The sequence below is a fragment of the Dipodomys merriami genome, unplaced genomic scaffold (genome assembly GCF_024711535.1).
Source record: "Dipodomys merriami isolate MVZ:Mamm:240054 unplaced genomic scaffold, mDipMer1.0.p SCAF_97, whole genome shotgun sequence".
Taxonomy (NCBI): domain Eukaryota; kingdom Metazoa; phylum Chordata; class Mammalia; order Rodentia; family Heteromyidae; genus Dipodomys; species Dipodomys merriami.
The window spans coordinates 1,662,132-1,685,750 of record NW_027206590.1 but is presented as its reverse complement, the minus strand read 5'-3'; the positions used below and the strand labels follow the sequence as shown (position 1 = coordinate 1,685,750).

The 23,619-nt window shown below is 43.5% G+C and overlaps 1 protein-coding gene across 3 annotated transcripts in view; it reads left to right on the top strand.

The window, feature by feature from the left end:
* The first annotated feature begins 5,323 nt into the window (after nucleotides 1-5,323).
* The window catches only part of Cry1 (cryptochrome circadian regulator 1), a 46,098-nt gene continuing 27,802 nt past the window's right edge, over nucleotides 5,324-23,619 (top strand). For 2 of the 3 annotated variants that reach the window (XM_070014374.1, XM_070014373.1), the window contains exon 1: nucleotides 5,326-6,040. In XM_070014374.1, the coding sequence (XP_069870475.1) occupies nucleotides 5,883-6,040 (158 nt within the window). In that variant the 5' untranslated portion in view covers nucleotides 5,326-5,882. Of the gene's footprint in view, nucleotides 6,041-23,619 lie in introns of all 3 variants that reach the window. The other variant, XM_070014376.1, reaches the window with a different exon arrangement.

The following is a 23,619-nucleotide window of genomic DNA, read 5'->3' as shown; positions in this document are numbered from 1 at the left end:
AAAGTGGTCATGCGCAGCACTGGTGCTCACGCCTGTAATCCTAGCTACTCAGGAGGCTGAGATCTGAGGATCAGGGTTCAAAGCCAGCCTGGGCAGGAAAGTCCATGAGACTCTCTCTTATCTCCAATAAACCACTCAGAAAACTGGAAGTGTTGCTGTGGCTCAAGAGGTAGAGCACTTGCCTTGAGCTGAAGAGCTGAGGGACAGCGCCCAGGCCCAGAGTTCAAGCCCCGCAGTGATGCTGCAATAACTTGGCTGGATATGACAGCAAATATAAAGTCTATAAACCAGAATCCAAGAGCAACCGCTGTCATTCTTCTATAGCTGAGCTTAGTCTCAGGCTGTTCACGGGCAGAAAACTGGGCAATTCTAGGCCTTCTCTGTTGTTGTAGGATTTTTCTTTGTATTTCACCTTGAGGAATTCTGACACAAATGTGCCCCTTCCTCTGCTCCATCAAGTTCCCACAAGCTTAAGGGACATGTCATCTTGAGAAAGGTCGCCTGCACTATCATCTGCTTCCTGTATAATTCTCTCTGGTTGTCAAATGTCGTAACCTCAGCAGGTTGGCTTCTGTGAAGGTGCTCATGACCCGATCTGACCGCGGGTCACCTCTGTGACACTTTCCCACATGCTGTCTGTCCCCTTGGCACAACCCCTTTGGTTAGCTGATTTTCTCTTTCGGCTAACTTTTACCTCTCTTTTCTAAAGAAAAGAAGGCACTTAGAAAAACCTGTTGCTTCTCTTAGCTAGCAGGTGTCAAGGCTACGCCTCCCTGCCCAGTGGTATCCCATATAGGCAAAGGGACAGAACTGCCAAGAGACTCAGCCTCCAGATTCCAGATGGGAAGTTGACACAGCTTCTCCTACCCTCCGTTCACCTCACTCAGGGCTTATCTAGGTACTAGAGCAGCTCCTAGATAAGTACTGGAGATACCAGCCCATTTTAGAAGACATAAATTCTTAATCTATCTTATTTTCTTTGTGACTCTTATCCCCGGTTTTAGAGAAAGAAGTAGGAGTTAGGGAATCCTTCCAGCTTTACATAGGGGCCAAGGCTCTTGAGTTGAGAACTACCTTTGTCCTCTAGTTCTGTTGTACTGAGTTAATACTGAGTTAAGACATAAATTCTTAATCTATCTTATTTTCTTTGTGACTCTTATCCCCGGTTTTAGAGAAAGAAGTGGGAGTTAGGGAATCCTTCCAGCTTTACATAGGGGCCAAGGCTCTTGAGTTGAGAACTACCTTTGTCCTCTAGTTCTGTTGTACTGAGTTAATAGGACTCTTAGCCAATGCCTGCAAGGAGATGGTCATAGGCAAAAAAAAAAAAAAAAAAAAAGAACTGGGGAGGGGGGGGAAACATTAGCAAATATTTCACAATATCAAATTGCCACATATGTATCTATTTACACTTTCCAAATTTACTCAATCAAGAAAAATGGTAATAGCAAGCAAGAAAACTGTTCACAAGCACATCCTTGTAGCCTGGAGCCAGTAACAAATTGCATCAGTATCCAAACAAGAGATGGAAAACACTAAGTCAAATAGGGAAGCTGGGTGCTGGTGGTTTATGCCTGTATTCCTAGCTACTCTGGAAGCTGAGATCTGAGGATTGTGGTTCAAAGCCAGGAAGGAAAGTACATGAGACTCTTTTTTTTTTTTTTTGGGTCCGGTCGTCGGGCCTGCACTCTGGGCCTGGGTGCTGTCCCTCAGCTCTTCAGCTCAAGGCTAATACTCTACCATTTGAGCCATAACAACACTTCCAGTTTTTTCTGCTAATGTAGTACTGAGAAATTGAACCCAGGACCTCATGAATGTGAGGCAAGCACTCTACCACTGAGCCACCTTCCCAGCCCCTAATTATTAGTGCTCTTATATTTCCATGGAAGTTACACATACACCCCCACACAACTGTGTGCTAAAAAAAAATCATCTCTTTTGAATGAACAATCCATAAACTTAAGTCAGCTCTACACTGATCAATATTCTTTTTGCCTCCCACACTCATGGGGAATGCTTGAAAACAAGCCTTATATGGACACAATCTCCTTATTTTCTAATTCATTAAAAGAACAGTATATTTTAAAAGTACAATAGGCCCTAGATTTTGAGGCAATCCACGTAAGGGCAGAGTGGCTGTGTGCTACATCTTTTGTATAAGCGACAAGAGGTTCAGATAGATAATTACCCACAGCTCATTCCAGGCATAAAAATAAACAGTACTGGGGGTTGGAAAGGTGGCTCAGAGGTAGAGCGCTTGCCTCGCATGCATGAGGCCCTGGGTTCGATTTCTCAGCACCACATAAGCAAAAAGAAAAAAGCCAGAAGTGGCGCTGTGGCTCAAGTGGTAGAGCGCTAGCCTTGAGCTGAAGAGCTGAGGGACAGCGCCCAGGCCCAGAGTTCAGGCCCCACAACTGGACCCAAACAAACAAACAAAAAAACAGTATTGGCTCACTTTCTGGTGAGCAAAGGGTTTTCTTATACATAGTTTTGAGTGTTTTATAGGAAATTTTTTAAAAAACAAAGATACATACTTGTCTGGTGGTAAGATAAGTGGGACAACTATTCATACTGGCTCCTTAGATAAATGGATTTATTTTATTGCTGTTATTGGCTTACTGGCACTGCTGTAATAGGGTATCACATATTTGGTGGCTTAATACAAGAGGAACTTATTCTCACACAGTTCTGGAGGCCAGAAGGTTGAAATCAGGGTGTCATCAGGACCAGGCTCCCTCTAAAAGCAAGGAGGAAGGGACTAGTCTAGGCTTCTCCTAACCTCTATTAGTTCTTTGGGTTGTAGTCTATCATAACCCCAATCTTCACATGGCCTTGTCTGTGTGTGCAAGAATGTGTCAGTGTCTAAAGTTTAAGAATTTGAAGGATGGGCTGGGGATGTGGCTTAGTGGCATAATGCTTGTCTAGCATGCATGAAGCCCTGGGTTCTATTCCTCAGCACCACATACACAGAAAAAGCCAGAGAGGGTGCTGTGGCTTAAGTGGTAGAGTGCTAGCCTTGAGCAAAAGAAGCTTAGGGACAGTGCCCAGGCCCTGAGTTCAAGCCCCAGGACCAGCTAACAACAACAACAACAATTTGAAGGAGTCAGAATTCGGGCAGGTCATCACTGCCATTTCCTTCCTCCTTTTAACTCTGCCAGATACACTCCTTTCAAGCAATTAACATTTGAGCTCATGTGTCAGGCTCTGTATAGGGCGCTGATAATACAAAAATGAACAAATTGGATGAAATGCTGTCCTTAAGAGGTCACACTTTGGAGAGAACTAGAGACACTTTACAATGCTATGACAATCCATAGCATTTATTATTGAGTAGGTATTGCTAGGTATAAAAAAAGATCCTTTAAAATTAATTGATTGATTGATTTTTATTTAGTGTTGGGAAGGTGGCTCAGTGGTAGAGTGCTTGCCTTGCATGCATGAGGCCCTGGGTTCAATTCCTCAGCACCACATAAGCAAAAAGAAAAAAGCTGGAAGTGGCGCTGTGGCTCAAGTAGTAGAGCACTAGCCTTGAGCTGAAGAGCTGAGGGACAGTGCCCAGGTCCAGAGTTCAGGCCCCACCACCAACCGCCCCCCCCCCCCCAGAAAAAGATCTTTTTCATTAGGCAGTCTTCTAATAGTGTGACAAGTGATGCTTTGATAGCTCAGATTGGAGGTTCAATATCTGCTCTAGGATGGAACAGAATATGTTCACATATTATGTAACATTTTGAGTCCAAATGAGTATATGCAAATATACCAGGAAGCTCAATGGTGGTTTTAGTGAGGAGGGAATTCCAACGAAGAGCATTTTATAGAGGAAAGTCCAACATATAGAAACAGGCGAAGGTGTGGCTCAAGCAACTCAGCCTTGAGTTCAAACCCCAGTACCACCAGAAATAAGTAACTCGGTAAATATTAAGAGAGAAATTGTAAAATCTATGAGGACTTTTTTTTGGGGGGGGGGAACCTACTTTATTATCTCCATCTCCAATGCAGTGAGCATTGCCTGCTTCAGTAAATGATGGATGAATGAATGTATTTTATATGTAAGGCACGGCAAATGTGGCAGGTATGGTATGCAGCTTACTGTTGTTGGAAAGGCAGGCTAAGATGCGATCACACCCGGCCTTGCAAATTGCACCGGGTGTTAAAAGAGATCGGGGCACACAAAAAAAGAGATTGGGGACATCTTGGTAGTATTGAGGAATTTCTGGGGTGACGTCCAAAAAGAAATGTACTCTTTACCTGGCGCATGTAACTGTGACCTCTCTGTACATCACCTTGATACTATTAATAATAATAAACTATAAGAGATTTCGGAGCCAGACATGGAAGGGTCACCCTGTCATCCTGATTACTCTATGAGGCTGAGATCTGAGGATCACGGCTCGAAGCCAGCGCGGGCAGGGAAGTACCTGAAGACTCTCAAGGCCAATTTAACCAGCAATATGCCAGAGGTGGAGGTGTGGCTCAACTGGCAATAAACAAACCGTTGGAGACAGTGTTCAGGCCCCGAGTTCAAGCCCTGCGTCTGACGCGCACACACACACACACACACACGCACGCACGCAGGCACGCACAAGCTGCGGGGCGTTCCATAATACCTGGCACCCATCTCGCCAGGCACCCCAATTCTCCACAGGCGTCCGAATAAAGGTCACGTTGGAGGGAAGACTCTGACACTCCGTAGCACGACTCCTGCATGGAAGTACTTGATGGGCCTTCCTTACCCTCCACCGATAACTCTGAAGGACACCCACACGCTTTCCGGGGCCCCTCCAAACTCCCCGTGGAGGAATCCCCAGCGCCCCCGAGCTCACGCACGCGCGCCCGCACGTCCCCCCAGTCCCGCTGGAACGCCGCCAGAGCGCACGCGCGCCTTCCCAAGCGGAGCGCGCGCCCGCGAGCTCCCCACATCCCCGTGCTCATCCGGGTCTCAGCGAGCTCCCACCAATAGCGGCCGCTCACAGCCCCCAGGGGCGGGGCTCCCTCCCCCGCCTCTCCGTCCTGGGCTTGGGGCCTGCGAGGACCGCGACTGCTTCTAGGCGACTGCGACAGGTGACTCGAGGGAAGGTGCTGAGGCCGGGAACCCCAGCGCCTGGACAAGGATTGACACGCTGTGAGCCTCAGCGGCTGCTGCCTTAGTGAAAGAGCCCTAAGCGCGAGCCGATCGCCCCGGCAGAGTCCGTGTAGTAAACACACTTCAGAAACGTGAGGTGCCGGGGGTCACGTGGGCGGCGCGTGGTCCAATGAGGAGCCGGGGGCGGGGCCGAGACCGCTGACGCGGCGGCGGCGGCGGCGGTGGCGGCGGCGGCGGTGGCGGAGTCACCCGGACAGCCTCGAGAGCGGTCACCGGCCGGCAGCCGTCCAGCCGCATCGACCACCGTCTCTGCCCCTCCGTCCTTGGGCTCCGGGTCCCGAGCCGAGAGGCAGCGTGGCCTAACGGCGGCAGAGTCCTCCGCGGGTGCTCGGGGTGACTCACCGCGGGAGGGCCGTTCTGTCGTCGCGGGCCGCTTCGGCGGGGCGAGGTTACCGTGACGAACCTCCGTCGTGGCGGCTCCGGCTGCTGGGACTCGCCGGCGCTTCGGGGGTCCCGGGCCTCGCAAGTTATGCCTCCTGTGCGGGCGCGGGCCGCGGGCGCCGGGTCCTAAAGGGCGTCACCCCCGGACTGGGATCCCTCCATTCATCGCGCCCGGGGCGCCCTCGCCGGGGGCGGTCCCCTCCTGAGGGCCACCGGGCCCCGAGCCCCCAGCCCGCGGCCGCCCCTTCCTGGCTCCCGGCGTGCGGCGGTTCTCCTGGAAGCGCGGCCGTTTGTTATGAGCCCGACCCTCCTGGCTTGAGTCTCTCCGGGGAGGAAGTCGGCGACGAGCCGCCGCGCCCCGGGCATGGGGGTGAACGCGGTGCACTGGTTCCGAAAGGGGCTCCGGCTCCACGACAACCCCGCCCTGAAGGAGTGCATCCAGGGCGCCGACACCATCCGCTGCGTCTACATCCTCGATCCCTGGTTCGCCGGATCCTCCAACGTGGGCATCAACAGGTGGCGGTGAGTGGAAAGCTCGCGTGGGGCGGGTTGTGGGGGTGACGGGGTGGGGAGCCAGAGGCCGACCCCTGGCTTCAGGAATCGGGTGTTGGATGGATTCTATTGGCCGAAGTTGGAGGCTTTGAGACGTAGGATCGCCTTGCTTCGGCTGTTTTTGGGGGTGGTAGGTGCTGTGAATATTACACGGAAATGATTTAATAGTTCTCTAGGCCAAAGAGCACGGATGATCGGGACACCCCTTGGCCTTTCCCGGGCAAGTTAGTACACTAACAAGAACTCCGCTTCCATCCGTGGTGACTTCGTGGTCGTGCCGTGGAAGATTACACCCTACCCCCGTCCGCTGCCCAATCCGGAGTGGCCTGGGGATTGATTTCAGTGACTTCTTTGTGGCACACGAAACGATTATGCTGTTTAACATGTGTGTGCGTGCGTGTGTGTGTGTGTGTGTGTGTGTGTGTGTGTGTGTGTGTGTGTGTGTGTGTGTGTGTGTGTGTAGGTAACTGAGAGTAGGGAGGAAAAAAAAATTCATTCATTACAGTCGGCTCCAAATCCAGTTTTCTTCCCCCTTGAGGTTACTATAGGAAAAGCATGGGGAAAGCTTTAACTGGTCTCTTGGGCTGAGCTCCTCTTCTCAACTCCTCCTTGTGGCTGACAAGACAAAGCACAATTTTTCTTTCTAGGCAAAGTGAAAATCCTTCTAGGGATCAAAAAAACTGGAAGAAATTCTAGAGAAGGTTTGTGATCATTTGCTAGAAAACCAGACGGCGTGAAAGTATTAATTTGTCAGACTCTTATTCCTTCATAGTGATAATAAGTGTTAATTCACACATGGATTGAAGTGCCAGGGAGATAGCAGTGAATAAGCAGAGTAAAAGCCTGTCCTTTTCTGGTGTGTGTTCTAGAAAGTAAAATATATTTAGTAGTTAGGTGTAAGTTCTGTAAAGAAAAATAGATCAAAGAGATTAGGAGAAAAGTGCTGCAATTTTATTTTATTTATTTTTGCCAGTCCTGGGCTTTGAACTCAGGGTCTGGGCACTGTCCTGAGCTTCTTTTGCTCAAGGTTAGCACTCTACCACTTGAGCCACAGCACCACTTCTGGCTTTTTCTGTTTATGTGGTACTGAGGAATTGAACCCAGAGCTTCATGGATGCTAGGCAAAAACTCTACCCCTAAGCCACATTCCCAGCCCAACGGCTGCATTTTAAATACACTGCTCAATGTAAAGGCCACCACGGAGGAGGTGATAGCAGACTGAAAGGAGGTTGATGGGTGCAGCTATCAAGGGGAGAATATGCCAGTCACAGAGGACATCAGGACCATGAGCTTGGCCTTTACAAGGAAGTCAGTATGAATGGAGCACAGTGAGTAGGGAAAAGCCGTAGGTGACTAGGTAAGACTTGTGATAGGGACAGATAGTGTAGAACTTTATCAGCTACTGTTAGGATTTGTGTTGTCACTAAGTGAAGTGGAAATTATTACAGGATTAGAAACAGAGGAATGACATAATCAGACTTCAGTTTGAAAAGCTCCCCAGTTGTGGTTCTGAAGACAAATTGAATCCCAAGTAAAAATGACAAGATGTATGGCCGGGAATGTGGCTTAGTGGTAGAATGCTTGCCTAGCACGCATGTAGCCCTGATTCCTCAGTACCACATACACAGAAAAAGCCAGAAGTGGCATTGTGGCTGAAGTGGTAGAGTGCTAACTAATCTTCCTTGAGCAAAAGAAGCTCAGGACAGTGCCTAGGCCTTGAGTTCAGGCCCCAAGACTGACAAAAAAAAAAAAAAAAAAGACAAGATGTGGGAAGATCACTCTTTCCAGGTGAAATGAGAGTGGCTTGGCTCATAATGCTAATGGTAAAGATGAAAACAAGTATCAGTTCCTGTTCAGAAGGCAGAATACACAGAATTTGTTGGCAGATTGGATAGATCGTGATATAATGTAAAATAAAAGATCATTTCAGAAATTTGGGTGTGAGGCTAAAACTATGCTTGCTTCACTAAACCAATGAGAAGCCTTTGAGAGGGTGGATGGTGTTCTCTTTTGGAATTTGGTAAGCTTGAGATTTTTTAGACATCCATCTGGAGATCTCAGATAGGCAGCTGGATATGTCTGGAGCTCAGGATAAAGATGTAAGCAGTAGTATAAGCATCATTTTATAAATTTTGTATAAAGCCATGCTATTCACACAACCATTCATCAAACAAGTATTTGGGAAACATCTTCTACATCCCAGACACTGTTTTTGTGAAGGATTTAGTATAAACAAAGTATCCTCAAATCCCCACCCCATTGAAGCCAACAGTCCAGGGAGCCACAAGACTGTGTGAGAATCGTATGAATATTTGTCTAGTATGCATAAGGCCCTAAATTCCGCTTCCAACACTGGAGAACATAAAGCAAACAAATAAAAGAGTATAAATAGAAAAAAGAGACAATGCTTTAAAATTGGCAACTATAGAAAAATGAGCATAAATCACTCTAAAGTTGCTGCCAGTGAAGTAAGAAGAAAAGATAGAAGTCTAGTGTCACAGAAGCCATGTAAAGCAAGTACTTAAAGGTGGAGAGAGAGTTTTGTCTGTGTCCAGTGCTGCTGCTAAGTGAAGTAAGAGGAGGACTGAAGGTTTAAAATTAGATCCAGCCTTTGGATAGATCCAGCCTTCTCCATAGTGCTCAGGTAGTATCTTAGGCAAAAACTTTTTGAAGTGGTTGTTCAAGACTCATTCAGTGTTTTTGTGTAGTAGTAGCTCACTTTTTTTTAAGTTAGGATATTCTGAGGTCAGTGAATATATATTTAAATAACTTTATTTCCTTATTGCCTATAGGGTAATTCCCAGACTCCTTAGCCTGGCATTCAGGGGGCTTAGGAAAGAAACAGTAGTCTGACACTAATGAGGATAGCAACAACTTTGGTTGTTGATTGGTTGCATGAATCAAACATACTTAAGCAAAAAGAGAGATAATTAGCAGGCATAATGGAGCCATCTTAGGGAGACTGGCTTTAGACATTTGTTGAGGTCTGAGAAGATGTCACTATGATAAGACTTTTCTCTTGTCTCTGAACTTCACTTACTCTGCCTTGGCTTCTCAGTCTGTCCTCTGGTGGTAAAACACAGCAATGACAGTATCAGTTGTAGTAGTAAAAAGTATATGCCTTTACTCCAGACAGCAAGCAAAAGTCTTGTGGCGTTTTAGTAGCTGAGTCCAATTTCTGAATCAATCATTAGGAGCCTCAAATGGTCTTAGGTGGAGTTATGTGCCTAGTGGAGCCAGCTCAATTGGACTGTAGTACCTCGAGTGGAATGTGCAGAAAATAGATGGACACCCTAAAACAAGGCTGCCAAGTGGGAACTGATCTTGGCTAGGTTATTTCCCTATCATTTATTCACTCTGACACATTCAGTGAGAGCTCAGTGAGACCGTATGGCGGTCTGCTAGGCAAAAGCCTCCTAAATTGTCTACATTAAATTTTTTATGGTTATTATAAAGGTGATTGATATACAGAGAAGTTATAGTTACATAAGTCAAGTAAAGAGTACATTTTGTTTTGGACAATGTCACGTCTTCCTTCACTTCTGCTGTGTGTGTGTGTGTGTGTGTGTGTGTGTGTGTGTGTGTGTGTGAGAGAGAGAGAGAGAGAGAGAGAGAGAGAGAGAGAGAGAGAGAGAGAGTGTGTCATGGGGCTTGAACTCGGCCTGGGTACTGTCTCTGAGCTCTTCAGCTCAAGGAGAGCACCCTGCCTTTTGAGCCACACCACCACTTCTGGTTTTCTGGTGGCTAATTGGAGATAATTCTCATGGACTTCCTTGCCCGGGTGGCTTTGAACTGTGATCCTCAGATTTCAGCCTCCTGAGTAGCTAGGATTACAGGCATGAACCAGGATTACAGGTGTGAGCCACCTGTGCCCGGCTGCTTAAACATTTTTTAACATGCCTTTCCTGTCACTTCCATGTAAAAGCCAGAGTAATATTTTTAAAGCCTTAGTTCAGGTAATTTTCATTTTCTAGATTTGCTGGTGGATCCAGGTCCCTTTCCTAATTTGGGACATTTTCTCAGACTTTAGTGTGGCTCATCCCTTTTAATACCCTTGGAGAGGCCTTTTAAACCATCTCTGGGAAATGAGTACCTTTACTCCCACCTCCTATCTCTTTATCTCTTAACTTTTTTTTTTCTCATGGAACTTATCTGTGTGTTTGTATGTATGTGCTGGTCCTGGGGCTTGAGCTCAGGGCCTGGGAATTGCACTTGAGCTTTTTTGTTCATGGCTAGCAATCTATCACTTTCAGCCTTTTGGTGGTTTAATTGGCAATGACTCTCATGTACTTTCCTTGCTTTAAGCCATGATCCTCAGATCTCAGTCTCCTGAGTAGCTAGAATTACAGGTGTAATGAAAAGCCCAGCTTTTCATGGCAATTATTACAGTATTTAGGATTAATAGGTTTTGTGATGAGGTCATCATTTGGTGAAACAGTGAGAATATTAAGGAATATTGAATAAAAGGATAGTCCTGAAAAGGCCTTTGTGAGGTTTGTGACATATATGGGATGTTTGAGAAGAGGAGGAGCCAGTGATTACTCATTTTGAGATCACAGGAAGGAGGAGACATAACAAAAAGGCTAGTTTGGGAGCTCCTATTGTTGTAAGGTGAATCATCCCAGAAGTCACAGTTTAAAATATATAATATTGGAATCTTTATTATTCAGTTAACAGGCCTCAGGCCGCCCATTGTTACAAAAGCCTGCAACATGCAAATACACATAACACAGCTAGGAAACATGCTAAAGAGGAAAGAAATAAAAACAATACCAGCAAGCCAATTCAGCTTCAGCGGAGAGCTGAATTGGAATGCCATGATGCCTGGAGACAAGCCAGAAGCCAGGAGACAGGATGTGATCAAGGAGACACACATGGCATGGAGTCCTGGTGGCTAGGCTGATCCTGGCCTAAATAGGTCAGTACAGGGGGCAGATCCACAGGAAATTCCCAGTTCCCGCCACTGGACTGACAGATTCAGTAACCTATCAGCCAAGTGCCTGCCCCTGCCTCCAGACATCTGGGCATGCCCATTACCTGGGAGGCAGGTGATGTGTGTGGAGGGTTGGGGCCGGTGGGGTCCCTTCCCCCAGCATGAAGACAAGATGCCAGACCCCACAATGTAGCCAGTATGGCACCTTCCAGACCTGACCTCTTTACTTCACTATGATAAGCTTTTAAATGCATTACCATTAACGTAAGAGCAAGATATGCAGGTATGGTTAGTTTATAGGTACCAACGGAAAGGAAGAGTCATTCAAAGAGCTCCAAATTCTAGGAAGAAAAGTTGGATTAGGGGTGTATATGTAATTGGAAATAACATTTGAAAGATGATAATTAAAAATTAGAGAAATAATGAGAAAGCATAGTAGGTGGTTAGGAAGAAAAATAAATGAGTCTTTATGAGTTTTAGCTGTCATAGGAGGCAGAGGAAGAGGATCAGTTGAGTACAGAATTCAAGGCCAATGCAGGAAACATAACAAGACTCCATTTCAAAAAGTAAAAGAAAAACATATATGTGTCTTAAGGTTTTATTTCATTTTATTTCCAGTCCTGGGGCTTGAACTCAGACCTTGGGCACTGTCTTTGAGCTTATGTTGCTCAAAACTATCACAGCACCACTTACAGCTTTTTCTGTGTATGTGGTACTGAGGATCGAACCCAGGGCTTCATGTATGCTAGGTAAGCACTCTACCACTAAGCCACATTCCCAGCCCTGTCTTAAGTTTTTTGTACCCAAATTTTTACTCTTTATATCATTAGTGATAAACTTCAAAAGGCCTTTCCCATCCAAAGCTGAGATAATGTAAATTTTTAGTTTTTCTAAATCACTTACATTTTCATTTATATATAAAGATCTTTATGACCATACTAAAAGAATAAGAGGAAGCCATGTAGAGATTTATCAAATACAATGCAGAAATATTTTAAAAGGATAACCTATCTCATTGTTGAAATGAATAATTTAGTACAGGAAGTGTATTAACACAAACTATTAATAACTAATTGCATATTCATAGAAATAAATTTCATTTTCTGAAGATATTTGATGAAATGCAACATCCATTTTTGGTAAGACCTAGTGCAACCAGAAATAGATGCTCAATAGCCTATGTCTTGTAATGCTTAAAGTTTACTTCCATAAAGTCTGGAGCAAGATAAAAATGCTGGCCATCATTATTATCACCATTATAGTGCCAGAGGTACTAATGGCACATAAGAGGTATAAAAGTGGAGAAGTAAAATTATGCCTATTTTTAGGTGATATGATTGTATACCTGACATTCAGAAGAATTGAAAAAGTATTACAGTAATAAGATGACTCAGGTACATGACCAGATACAAATCTCTGTTTCTCTGTCTTGCGCTCTCTCTGTCTGAGTATTGGTATCGGAGTGTGTACAAAACCGTGATCTCTTTTTTTTTTTTCTATTTCTTTTTAATTTTTTATTGTGATTAAGTGGTTACATAATTCCCCAAATTTCACAATATTGTGGGATAGTGATGCTTAGTTAAAGTCACAAACACATTCTAACTTTCATGGAGCAAATTGTCTATCATGGTCTATAACATTTATGAGTTCTATGTGCTTTGCGATACAGTTATTTCTCCCACATTGGCTGATATGTACATTTCTTTTGCAAAACCGTGATCTCTTGCTTATGGCTATCTACCATGTGATCCATGCCTCCAGTTCTGTCTTTTCGCTGGTTAATCTGCATGGATGGGTTTGAGCCAAGATCCTTAGATTTCAGACTCCCAAGTAGCTAGGATTACAGGCTTGAGCCATTGGTGCCTAGCTTGGATACAGTTTTTCTTTTATAAAAAAAAATTAAGTCAGGTACTGGTGGCTGATGCCTGTAATCCTAGCTACTCAGGAGACTGAGATCTGAGGATCACGGTTCAAAGCCAGCCAGGGCAGGAAAGTCCGTGAGACTCTTATCTCCAATAAACCACCAGAAAACCAGAAGTGGCTCTGTAGCTCAAGTGGTAGAGCACTAGCCTTGAGCTGAAGAGCTGAGAGACAGCACCCAAGCCCAGAGTTCAAGCCCCCCAACCGACAAAAAAAAAAAAAAAAAATTAAGCACAGTGTTGGTGGTTCACGCCTGTAATCCTAACTACTCAGGAGGATGAGGTTTGAGGATCATGGTTCAAAGCCAGCACAGGCAGGAAAGTCTGAGAGACTCTTTCTTTTTTTGTCAGTCGTGGGGCTTGAACTCTGGGCCTGGGTGCTGTCCCTCAGCTCTTCAGCTCAAGGCTAGCGCTCTACCACTTGAGCCACAGTACCACTTCCAGCTTTTTTCTTTTTGCTTATGTGGGCCTCATGCATGCAAGGCAAGCGCTCTACTACTGAGCCACCTTCCCAGCCCCACCATCTTCATTTTTGTTTAGTCAGTTTAGATTTTTTTATTGTTGCATACAGAAGCATCGCAAGTATTGTATGATGTTTTCTGCAGAATATTACTGTGCTTATATAACTGTTTTCCCTGCTGTATTGTAAACACTTGGAAGGCATCTAATCCAGTGACTTTTTGCTTTAGTTTTTTTTTTTTGCATACCTGACAATCATCAGTAATCACTTTTACTTCTGCCTGAAACATATAATTTAAATTTTTCCTTTAGAGACACTTTTGAAGACTTTTATCTTGTATTACAATATGTGCATGATTGTCTTAATTCTTGAAAGATGTTTTGATGAATGTAGGATTCTAGGTTGCTGGTTTGTTTTCAGCTTATTTTAAAAAAATACCTAGCATCTTCTAGTTTCCATTATTGCACCTTTAAAGGTTATCTGGCATCTACCCCTATCTGACAACTACTTTGAAGTTGTTCTTAATGTCTTTGAAAATTCATCTATGGTAACCTGAAAACTAAATAAAGGTTCCTTTCTTGTTGGAAGTATTAGAGTCACTACCATTACAGGGCACTTTACATTTATGCTTAGAAGAGATGTACTTATTATCTGACTTATGTAACTAACCCCTCTGTACATCACTTTTTTTTTTTTTTTTTTTGTCAGTCGTGGGGCTTGAACTCTGGGCCTGGGCGCTGTCCCTCAGCTTTTCAGCTCAAGGCGAGCGCTCTACCACTTGAGCTACAGCGCCACTTCCGGTTTTCTGGTGGTTTATTGGAGATAGGAGTCTCACGGTCTTTCCTGCCTGGGCTGGCTTTGAACCGCGATCCTCAGATCTCAGCCTCCTGAGTAGCTAGGATTACAGGCGTGAGCCACCAGTGCCCGGCTTCTGTACATCACTTTTATAGTAACAATAATTTTTTTTTTTTTTTTTTGCCGGTCATGGGGCCTGAACTCTGGGCCTGGGCGCTGTTCCTCAGCTCTTCAGCTCAAGGCTAGCGCTCTACCACTTGAGCCACAGCGCCACTTCCAGCTTTTTCTCCTTAAGTGGTGCTGAGGAATCAAAGCCAGGGCCTCATGCATGCAAGGCAAGTACTCTACCACAGAACCACCTTCCCAGCCCCCAATAATTTTTTTTTAATTCAAAAAAGTAAATATATACTTTGAGGTTACATCACACAGATGATTTGAATTTGGGCTACAAATCCACCCAAGAATTGGTTAATACTTTTTTATAGCTTATGTATTTTTTCTTTTATTTCCCCTTCCCCCTCCTTTTCTGCCTTATGGAAAGGCACCCTCAACCACACAATGTGGAGGAGGGTGAGAGATATTTAAGATCTTGGGGCATCTCCCTTTAGACTTTCTGTATTGGACAGATCCTAGGCTTCCCCTTCTGTCTGCCTTGCATATTGCAGCCGTCGAAACCACTGTCCACAGAGCTGCTTGTAAAACCAAACAAAATAGAGAAGGCATGCCTTTTCTCCTCCCCAGCCATGTGGAAACACCTGCTAGTGTTTTCTCATTTGGATCCAAGCTCCAGTTGTGGAGAAGTCTTACATGCTAAAATCTAAAAGAGTAAGAAGAAAATGTTTAGATTTGGGACACTTATTTGCAGCTGGCAATGGAATTTAGACTACCAGGCCAGAGATCTCTCCTGTCCAGCTGGCTGTTGTTTTGGTACTTCTACATTATTAGTCTGTGTTTGAACTGTGCTAGAAAGACTTCTGTCTTACACAGACTGTAATTCAATGAATTTGCGAATACCATACCTACCAAAGGATTCAAGGAGGATTTGAGAAAAATAAGGTAACCATCGGAAATTCTAAACCAGCGACTTTCTTTTTTTTTTTTTTTTTTTTGGTCCGGTCGTGGGGCCTGAACTCTGGGCCTGGGTGCTGTCCCTCAGCTCTTCAGCTCAAGGCTAGCGCTCTACCACTTGAGCCACAGCACCACTTCCGGCTTTTTTCTTTTTTCTTATGTCGTGTTGAGGAATCGAACCCCGGGCCTCAGGCATGCAAGGCAAGAGCTCTACCACTGAGCCAACTTCCCAGCCCCTAAACCAGCCACTTTCATGTTGGTGGTCAGGAGGAATTAAAGCTTCTGAGGAAGTCATATATAAGCTGTGAACAAACAGGATTTGAGGAACTCATAGTCTCTCAGAAATTGAGAAACTGTTAGCAGTCCATGAGCTGAACTCATCAATTCCCTGTGCAATCATAGCAATAGACTGAAGGAAAGACTTAAAGAAACTATAAGATATAAGAATTAACAGAAAAAGTATTGCAGCAACAGAAAAAAAAAGAATATGAATACCCTTTCTATCTAGTGGATTAGGTTTTCTCTGATCTGATTTTGACAAATGGAAGTGTCTTCCTTCAGTGTGGTTTGCTGTCTCCCCATGCCCAACTCCGTTGACTTGTAGATGAGTCAGTGCAGTCAGTGCTTCTCCAAATGGTCTCTCCCTCTACCCTACTACTGCTTTGGAGCTACCATTTTGGAAGCCAAAAATAGATAATAAATTGGCCAGAAAAAATGAATGTGTAAATTTGCCTTGACATTAATGAAATTAAACTTTGAGGATGTGAGACTCTTACCTCCAATAAACTATTGAGAAAAAGCTGGAAGTGGCGTTATGGCTCAAGTGGCAGAGCACTAACCTTAAGCACAAAGAGGCTCAAGGACAGCACCCAGGCTCTGAGTTCAAGTCCCAGGACCAGCAAACATAAACAATAATAATTTAAGGAGTGAAATAAACAGCAACAAAACACTATTGAGCTTCGCTGATTATATGTTCTACTTAGCCTTTGTTTTGTTAATTCCTGATATTCTCAGCTCTTAGATGCTTTTAGAAGTTATTTCCTATATCTCTGTCAATATTTTTATTGTTTTAGTGGGAAGAGTGGTCTAAATAGCCTATGTTATTACATGAAATTGGAATCCATGTAACATTTTATATGTGATTTAAATATATGTAGCATCTATACTCATTTTAATATTGCTTATTTATGTCTTTTTTCATTTGTCTTGATGAATTTCATTGCATATAAGTTAAGTATTTTTTCAGAAAGCCAGCCTTATTGATCTTCTTTGGGGGGGGGAGGGGGACGGGACGCGGATTGTGACATATTAATTGCTTTTGTTATTTTTATTTCTGTCTTATCTACTGTAGTCTATCTAATTGAAATGCAGTTATCCTACTGAAAAGCTGTTTAGCCTATTATATTTAATAGAATATATTTTTAGCCTGTTAACTTTTAGTCTTCTTCTCGTTTTCATTTTTGGAACTCAGGGCCTTTCTAGATTGGTGTTCTACCACAAGTTATGCCCCCAGCCCTTCTGCTTTTCTTTCTTTTTTTTTTTTTGTTGGTCATGGGGCTTGAACTTAGGGTCTGCGTGCTGCCCTGATCTTTTTTGTTCAAGCCTAGCACTCTACTACTTTGAACTACAGTGCCACTTCCTGCTTTCTGGTGGTTAATTAGAGATAAGAATCTCACAGACTTGGGACTGGGAAGGTAGCTCAGCGGTAGAGTGCTTGCCTTGCATGCATGAGGCCCTGGGTTCAATTCCTCAGTACCACATAAGCTGAAAAAGCCAGAAGTGTTGCATGGCTTCAAGTGGTAGAGCATTAGCCTTGAGCTAAAGAGCTGAGGACAGCATTCAGGCCCCACGACCAACCAAAAAAAAAAAAAATCTCACAGACTTTCCTGGGCTGGCTTTGAACTGCCATCCTCAGATCTCAGTCTCCTGAGTAGCTAGGATTACAGGTATGAGCCACCAGTGCCTGGCCCCTCTGTTTCCCTTTCAGCATTTAGGTACATAGGAATCCTTAATTATTCATTAATTATTTCTATAATTGCTTTTATAGTTGTAGTCCACAGTCTCTTTAGTGTGATATTTTCCTATTCATTTCAAAGTAATTTTCTAAAATTTGTTACTTTTACTCATAAAAGATAGAATTGTTATTTACTTGTTTATCATTTACTTAATATAATACATAGTCTTTTGACAGGATTACTGGGAGAGGTCAAACATTTGCTTACACAACCAGGGTTTTCCGCTAATACCTTTGAAACACCCATTGGATCTTCTGCAGTCAGTCACAGTCCCTATAGGGCACTAGTAGTCCCACAATCAATAATTTTGCCACTTTTCTAACAGCACAGGTCCTGGACTTCATTTAATTTTTACCTATCTTTGTTATTATATGTAAGATATTTCTCTGGTTTGTATGTCCTCTCCAAACCTAAATTTAACTCCTTTTGTGATAGTATTAAGAGGTCGAATCCCCCCACCCCAGCCCCGTCAGTTGTGGGGCTTGAAATCAGGTCTGGGTGCTGTCTCTGAGCCTCTTTGTGCTCAAGGCTAGTGCCCTATCACTTGAGCCATATCTCAGCCTCCTGAGTAATTAGAATTACAGGCATGAGCCACCAGTGCCTGGCCCCAAAAGAACCTTTAAGAGGTGATTAGGTTGTGAAGGTGTTTCCCTCATGAATTAATTAAAGCTGTATCATAGAAATGAGTTACTTTGGGAATTGCCTCCCCAGATGAGCTCAGCCCAGCTTTTCTTTCTGTCTTATTTGTTCCTTTGCCACGTTAGAACTAACATTTACCATCCCTGTCTGTGATCTTGGACTTCCCAGCCTCCAGATCCATGAGCCAAACAAGCACCTTTATATTTGCCCCACTCTGTGGTAGTCTATAGTAGCAGCAGCTATATTTTGAAAGAAGCTGATGATTTGCCATAGTTTTACATGTGGTACTTGAAAGAAAGAGAGATCAAGACTGTTGTGGTATCCAGTTATTTTTTCCTTACCTAGGCTAGAGTTTACTTCTCAACTCCCTTTGTAGTCTGTGAAAGCCATGTCACCTAATTCTGGCCAATGAGTTTTGTAGCTGAGTCAGTGCAAAGTTCCTTGTGTACTTTTTGGGCTCGCCCCCTACTGTGGAAGAGGCTTCTTGTGTTTATATTACAGAGCCACAAGATTAAGCAACCAGAATGATAAAGTCACCATCTAGATGATGAGTACCTAGAACTACAGTGAACTCAATACAGGGCAAGATAAAAATGTACCTTGTGAAGCCACTGATTCGGGAATTAATACTACAGCATAAGCCATTCTATTCTGACCAAATAGGTGAAACCTTATCCTGAGTCTCTGAAGGTAGAATCATTATTAACTGAGATTGGGATGGTCTGAGGTGACCTCAGAAGGAGGTGTTTGAATGAGCAGTTTCAAATGGGATATCAAGAAATCCTTCTGTAATTGTGTCATGGCACATATGCCATGATCTGGAATGCACCCAAAAGGCCCTTGTCCCCAGCCTGAGACTTCAGAAGGTGGAGGTTGCTAGTGGAAGGTTTTCAGGTTATTTGGGGGCTATGTCCTTGAAGAGGATTATGACAGCACCCTGGCCCCTTTGGCCTCTTCCTCTTTCTTGCTTCTGCTCTGGGTCATAGGGTGAAGAATTTCGGTCCAGCCACACATTTCTGTTGTGATTGGCTGCTGTTCCACACACCTAGAAGCAACAGTTTTGGAGTGAAATCTCCAAAACTGTGAGCTAAAATAGATCTTTTCACTTTATACATTGAATTACCTTGAATATTTGATGTACCACTGTCTCAACTGTAAAATGAGTAACATATTGGGTAAAATTATAAGCACCCCTGTATCCCTCCACCCAGTTTTTGTTTTCTTTTTTTTTTCTTTTTGGTCAGTTGTGGGCTTGAGCTCTGGGCCTGGGTACTGTACCTCAGCTCTTCAGCTCAAGGCTAGCACTTTACCACTTGAGCTACAGTGCCACATCCAATTTTCTGGTGGTTTATTGGAGATTAAGGTCTCATGGGCTTTCCTGCCCAGGCTGGCTTTGAACCGTGATTTCAGCCTCCTGAGTAGCTAGGATTACAGGCATGAGCCACCGGTGCCCAGCCCAGTTTTTGTTTTCTTTATAGAACTTATTACCACTGAAATATAATGTGGTGGTTCAAGAGCTTAGAATTTAAGCCAAGAAGAATGGGTATCCTGACATTGCCCCTTTACTATTCATGTGGAGTTTAGGAAAATTTCCTAACCTTTATATGTTTCAGTCTTCTCATCTGGAAATGGAGAAAGTACAGACAGATAAAGAACTTAGAGTAGTGTCTGATGTCATAACATTATTGTGATTATGGCCACATACCATGCAAACTGTTACTGCAAGTATTTAACTTGGTTTCATTGTTTATCACCAAGGTCCACAATCATATTTGAGACAGAATGGTCCCTCAATAAATTTTGGAAAGACTGTTGCATTGCATCACTCTTTGTAGTACTATCCATATGGAAAAGTCTTAATCATTTGCTAAACATCAGACAGACCTAAATATTTCTTTCTGTGAGATCAAAAAAGGTAAAATAATTTTTCAGCATTTTTAGTATACGTGATAGAAATTTCAAATAAGATTGCTAAATTCTGGTAAAGGATTACACACAGATCTAGGACAATGTGCTTTTAAACGCATGCTAGACAGATGTTATTTAGTTGTGTATAAATCCTTTAAAGCCTAGAAGTGTATCTTACTAGATTGGGCCTGTTCTGATTGAGTAATGATACAGGGATTGCTAAAATTAACAAGGAATAAGATTTCTAGAGTATAAATAGCTCTATCTGATTTTTGAGGATACAGGCATAAATTACATAGAGTATATTAGTACAATTTGATTCCAGAGGTTAAATAATTTTTAACCCATCAGAACTCTTAATAATTTTAATAGTTTTTGATTATTTTAATATTGCTCAATAGTCTTAATTTTTGTCTGGGTTGATCTTCAAATACGGTTTTGTTTCTTCCTTTCCCATTTGTTTATTGGCAGTACTGGGGTTTGAACTCAGGGCTTTCATGCTAGCTCTAAGTAAGTATCTGTGGCTTAAGCAATGTCCCCAGTTTATTGTTTGAGGTGGAATCTGGCTCTGTTTTGCCCAAGTTAGCCTCAAACCATGATGTTTCTGTCTCTACTTCCCAAGTAGCTGTAATTACAATTACTATGTCCAGCCTGTCTTGTTTTTTTTGGTTTGATTTTGTTGTTTTGTTTTGTTTTGCTTTGCTTTTTGGTCGGTCCTGGGGCTTGAACTCAGGGCCTGGGCATTGTCCCTGAGCTCTTTGTCTCTAGCCTAACGTTCTACCACTTTGCACCCCAACACCACTTCTGGTTTTCTGGTGATTAATTGGAGATAAGGGTCTCAGGGACTTTCCTGCTCAGGATGGCTTTGAACCATGATCCTCAGATCGCAGCCTACTGAGTAACTAGGATTACAGGCATGAGCCATCAGCACCCAACTATCTTTAATTTCTTTCTTTTTTATCATTACACTGGTTAGGCCTCTAGTAGAAGATTGAGTAGAGATGGGCTAAGAATGTAGCTCAGTAGAGGAGCATTTGCCTCACACACTCAAATCCTTGGGTTCAGTTCCCAACACCACAAAATCATCATCATCATTATCATCATCATTATCATCATCATCATCATCATCATCATCATCATCATCATCACCATCATCTCAGTAGTGGAGCATTTGCTTCACACACTCAAATCCCTGGATTCAGTCCCCAACACCACAAAGTCATCATCATCATCGTCATCATCATCATCATCATCATCATCAACCACAGTAAAGTTTAAAAAGTGACTACAGTCACGCCTGTAATCCTAGCTACTCAGGAGGCTGAGATCTGAGGATCGCGGTTCAAAGCCAGCCCGGGCAGGAAAGACCGTGAGACTCCTATCTCCAATAAACCACCAGAAAACTGGAAGTGGCGCTATAGCTCAAGTGGTAGAGCACTCGCCTTGAGCTGAAGAGCTGAGGGACAGCGCCCAGGCCCAGAGTTCAAGCCCCACGACCGACAAAATAAAATAAAATAAATAAATAAAATAAAAAATAAAAAGTGACTGCAGGAGTCTGTGGCTCACCCATGCAATCCTAGCCACTCAGTAGGCTGAGATCTGAGGATCGTAGTTTGAAGTCAGCCCAGGTAGAAAAGTCTGTGAGATTCTTACTTACAATAAACTACCCAGAAAAAGCCAAAAGTGGCACTGTGGATCAAGTGGTAGATCCCTAGCCTTGAGTAGAGAGAGGCTCAGGAACAGCTCCTAGACTCTGAGTTCAAGCCTGGGACTGGCAAAAAAAAAAAGATTGAGTAGGCAGTAGTAATAAACAGAACCCTTGTCTTCTTCTCATTCCTGAAATACTAGTGACATTTCACCATTGAATATGTTTTCCGTATGCATTTTCAGATTGAAGAAGTTACCTTTTAGTCCTCATTTGTTGAAGCTAAGTGGAAATTTCATTTTTGTTAACCATTTTTTCCTGCATCTGTTTAATTGATAATGTAAGATTCATATCTTATTTATATTTAAATTTCAAACAGAGCTTCTGGAAACCTAGGCTTTGCATTGAAGGTCTATTATTAGCTCCCTTACTTTGGATGGACTTTGGTTTTATCTTCTCTCTTACTCAACCTGGATTAAGCTCAAATTTTCTAGGGCTCTGTAGAAATCCTCGGGGCTAAAGCTGACTTGGGCTTACCTCCTGAGCCTTTTTTCTTATTGGGCAGCCCAGTGAATTATTCTAAGAGGTTTTCTTTTGTACTTGTTTATTGTCCATTTATTATTGGTTATTTCTGATAAGCGATCTTAATCCAGTGTTCTATCCACAGCACTTGATGGCAGCTTTCATCTGACATTGATTTTAAATGCATTTTCAAGTGGGTTGGGGAAAATAGACACTTTAATAAGTATAATTATAGTCATTCTCCTAGCAGTCTTCTCCCACTCCCAACTGCCTTTTGAGTTTCCTTGATTTCAGCATAGTTTTCTCTCCTTGGATTGCCCTTTCCTGCTTCATCCTCCGTATTGACACCTGTTCATTCTAAACATGGCGCAGGTGTTGGCTTTCCTTTACCTTCCACTGTCCTCTTCCCCAGCTCTTCCACACATTTAGGTTTCTTCTATGCTGTCATAATACACTGTTTGTAATAAAATTCATCACATGGTACAAAAACACCCAGGTTTAGATAATTGTGGTTGAAGTTATTACTGTTTACCATTATTCACTATCCCTTCCTGGAGGAAGTTTATGTTTTGTTGTTTTTTTACCTAGTCCTGGGGCTTGAACTCTGGGTCAGAGCAATGTCCTTGAGCTTCTTTTGCTCAAGGTTAGCACTCTACCACTTGAGCCACAGCCCTACTCCGGCTTTTTCTGTGTATGTGGTACTCAGGAATCGAACCCAGGGCTTCATGCATGCTAGGCAAGCACTCTACCACCAAGCCACATTCCCAACCCTGAAGTCTATGCTTTTTATTTTTATTTGTTTATTTTTTTTTTTGGTCCGGTCATGGGGCCTGAACTCTGGGCCTGGGCACTGTCCCTCAGCTCTTCAGCTCAAGGCTAGTTCTCTACCACTTGAGCCACAGTGCCACTTCTGGCTTTTTTCTTTTTGCTTATGTGGTGCTGAGGAATCGAACCCAGGGTCTCATGCATGCAAGGCAAGCGCTCTACCACTGAGCCACCTTCCCAGCCCCAAGTCTGTGCTTTTTAAAAGTCTTACTCTGCCTGTGACCTGCCTTAAGCTGTTAAATATGAGTAGACAGATGTCTTAGCTGATCTTCAATATAGCATGAGTAAGAAATAAGCTGTACTTGTTTTATACTATGTAAATTTGGAAGTAGTTTGTTGCCATAGCAAAAAATCACTAAGCTCTTCTGTCTCCATTTACATGCCTGCCAGTTGTGGTTTAGATATGTCCCCAACCCCATATACTGAAGGCTTGTACTATATAGCTGGTGATACTCTTTTTTCTTTTTTTTTTTGGTTGGCCATGGGGCTTGAACTCTGGGCCTGGGTGCTGTCCCTCAGCTCTTCAGCTCAAGGCGAGCGCTCTACTGCTTGAGCCACAGCGCCACTTATGGTTTTCTAGTGGTTTATTGAGATTAGAGTCTCATGGACTTTCCTGCCCAGGCTGGCTTTGAACTGTAATCCTCAGATCTCAGCCTCCTGAGTAGCTAGGATTATAGAGGTGAGCCACTGGCACCCAGCTATTACTCTTGAGAGGGCATGAACCTCATGAGTAGATTCATCCATTGACAGTGTCATAATTTGATGACACTATTCTGTTGGGAAGTGGTGGAAACTAGGAGGTAAGGACCAGTTGGATGAA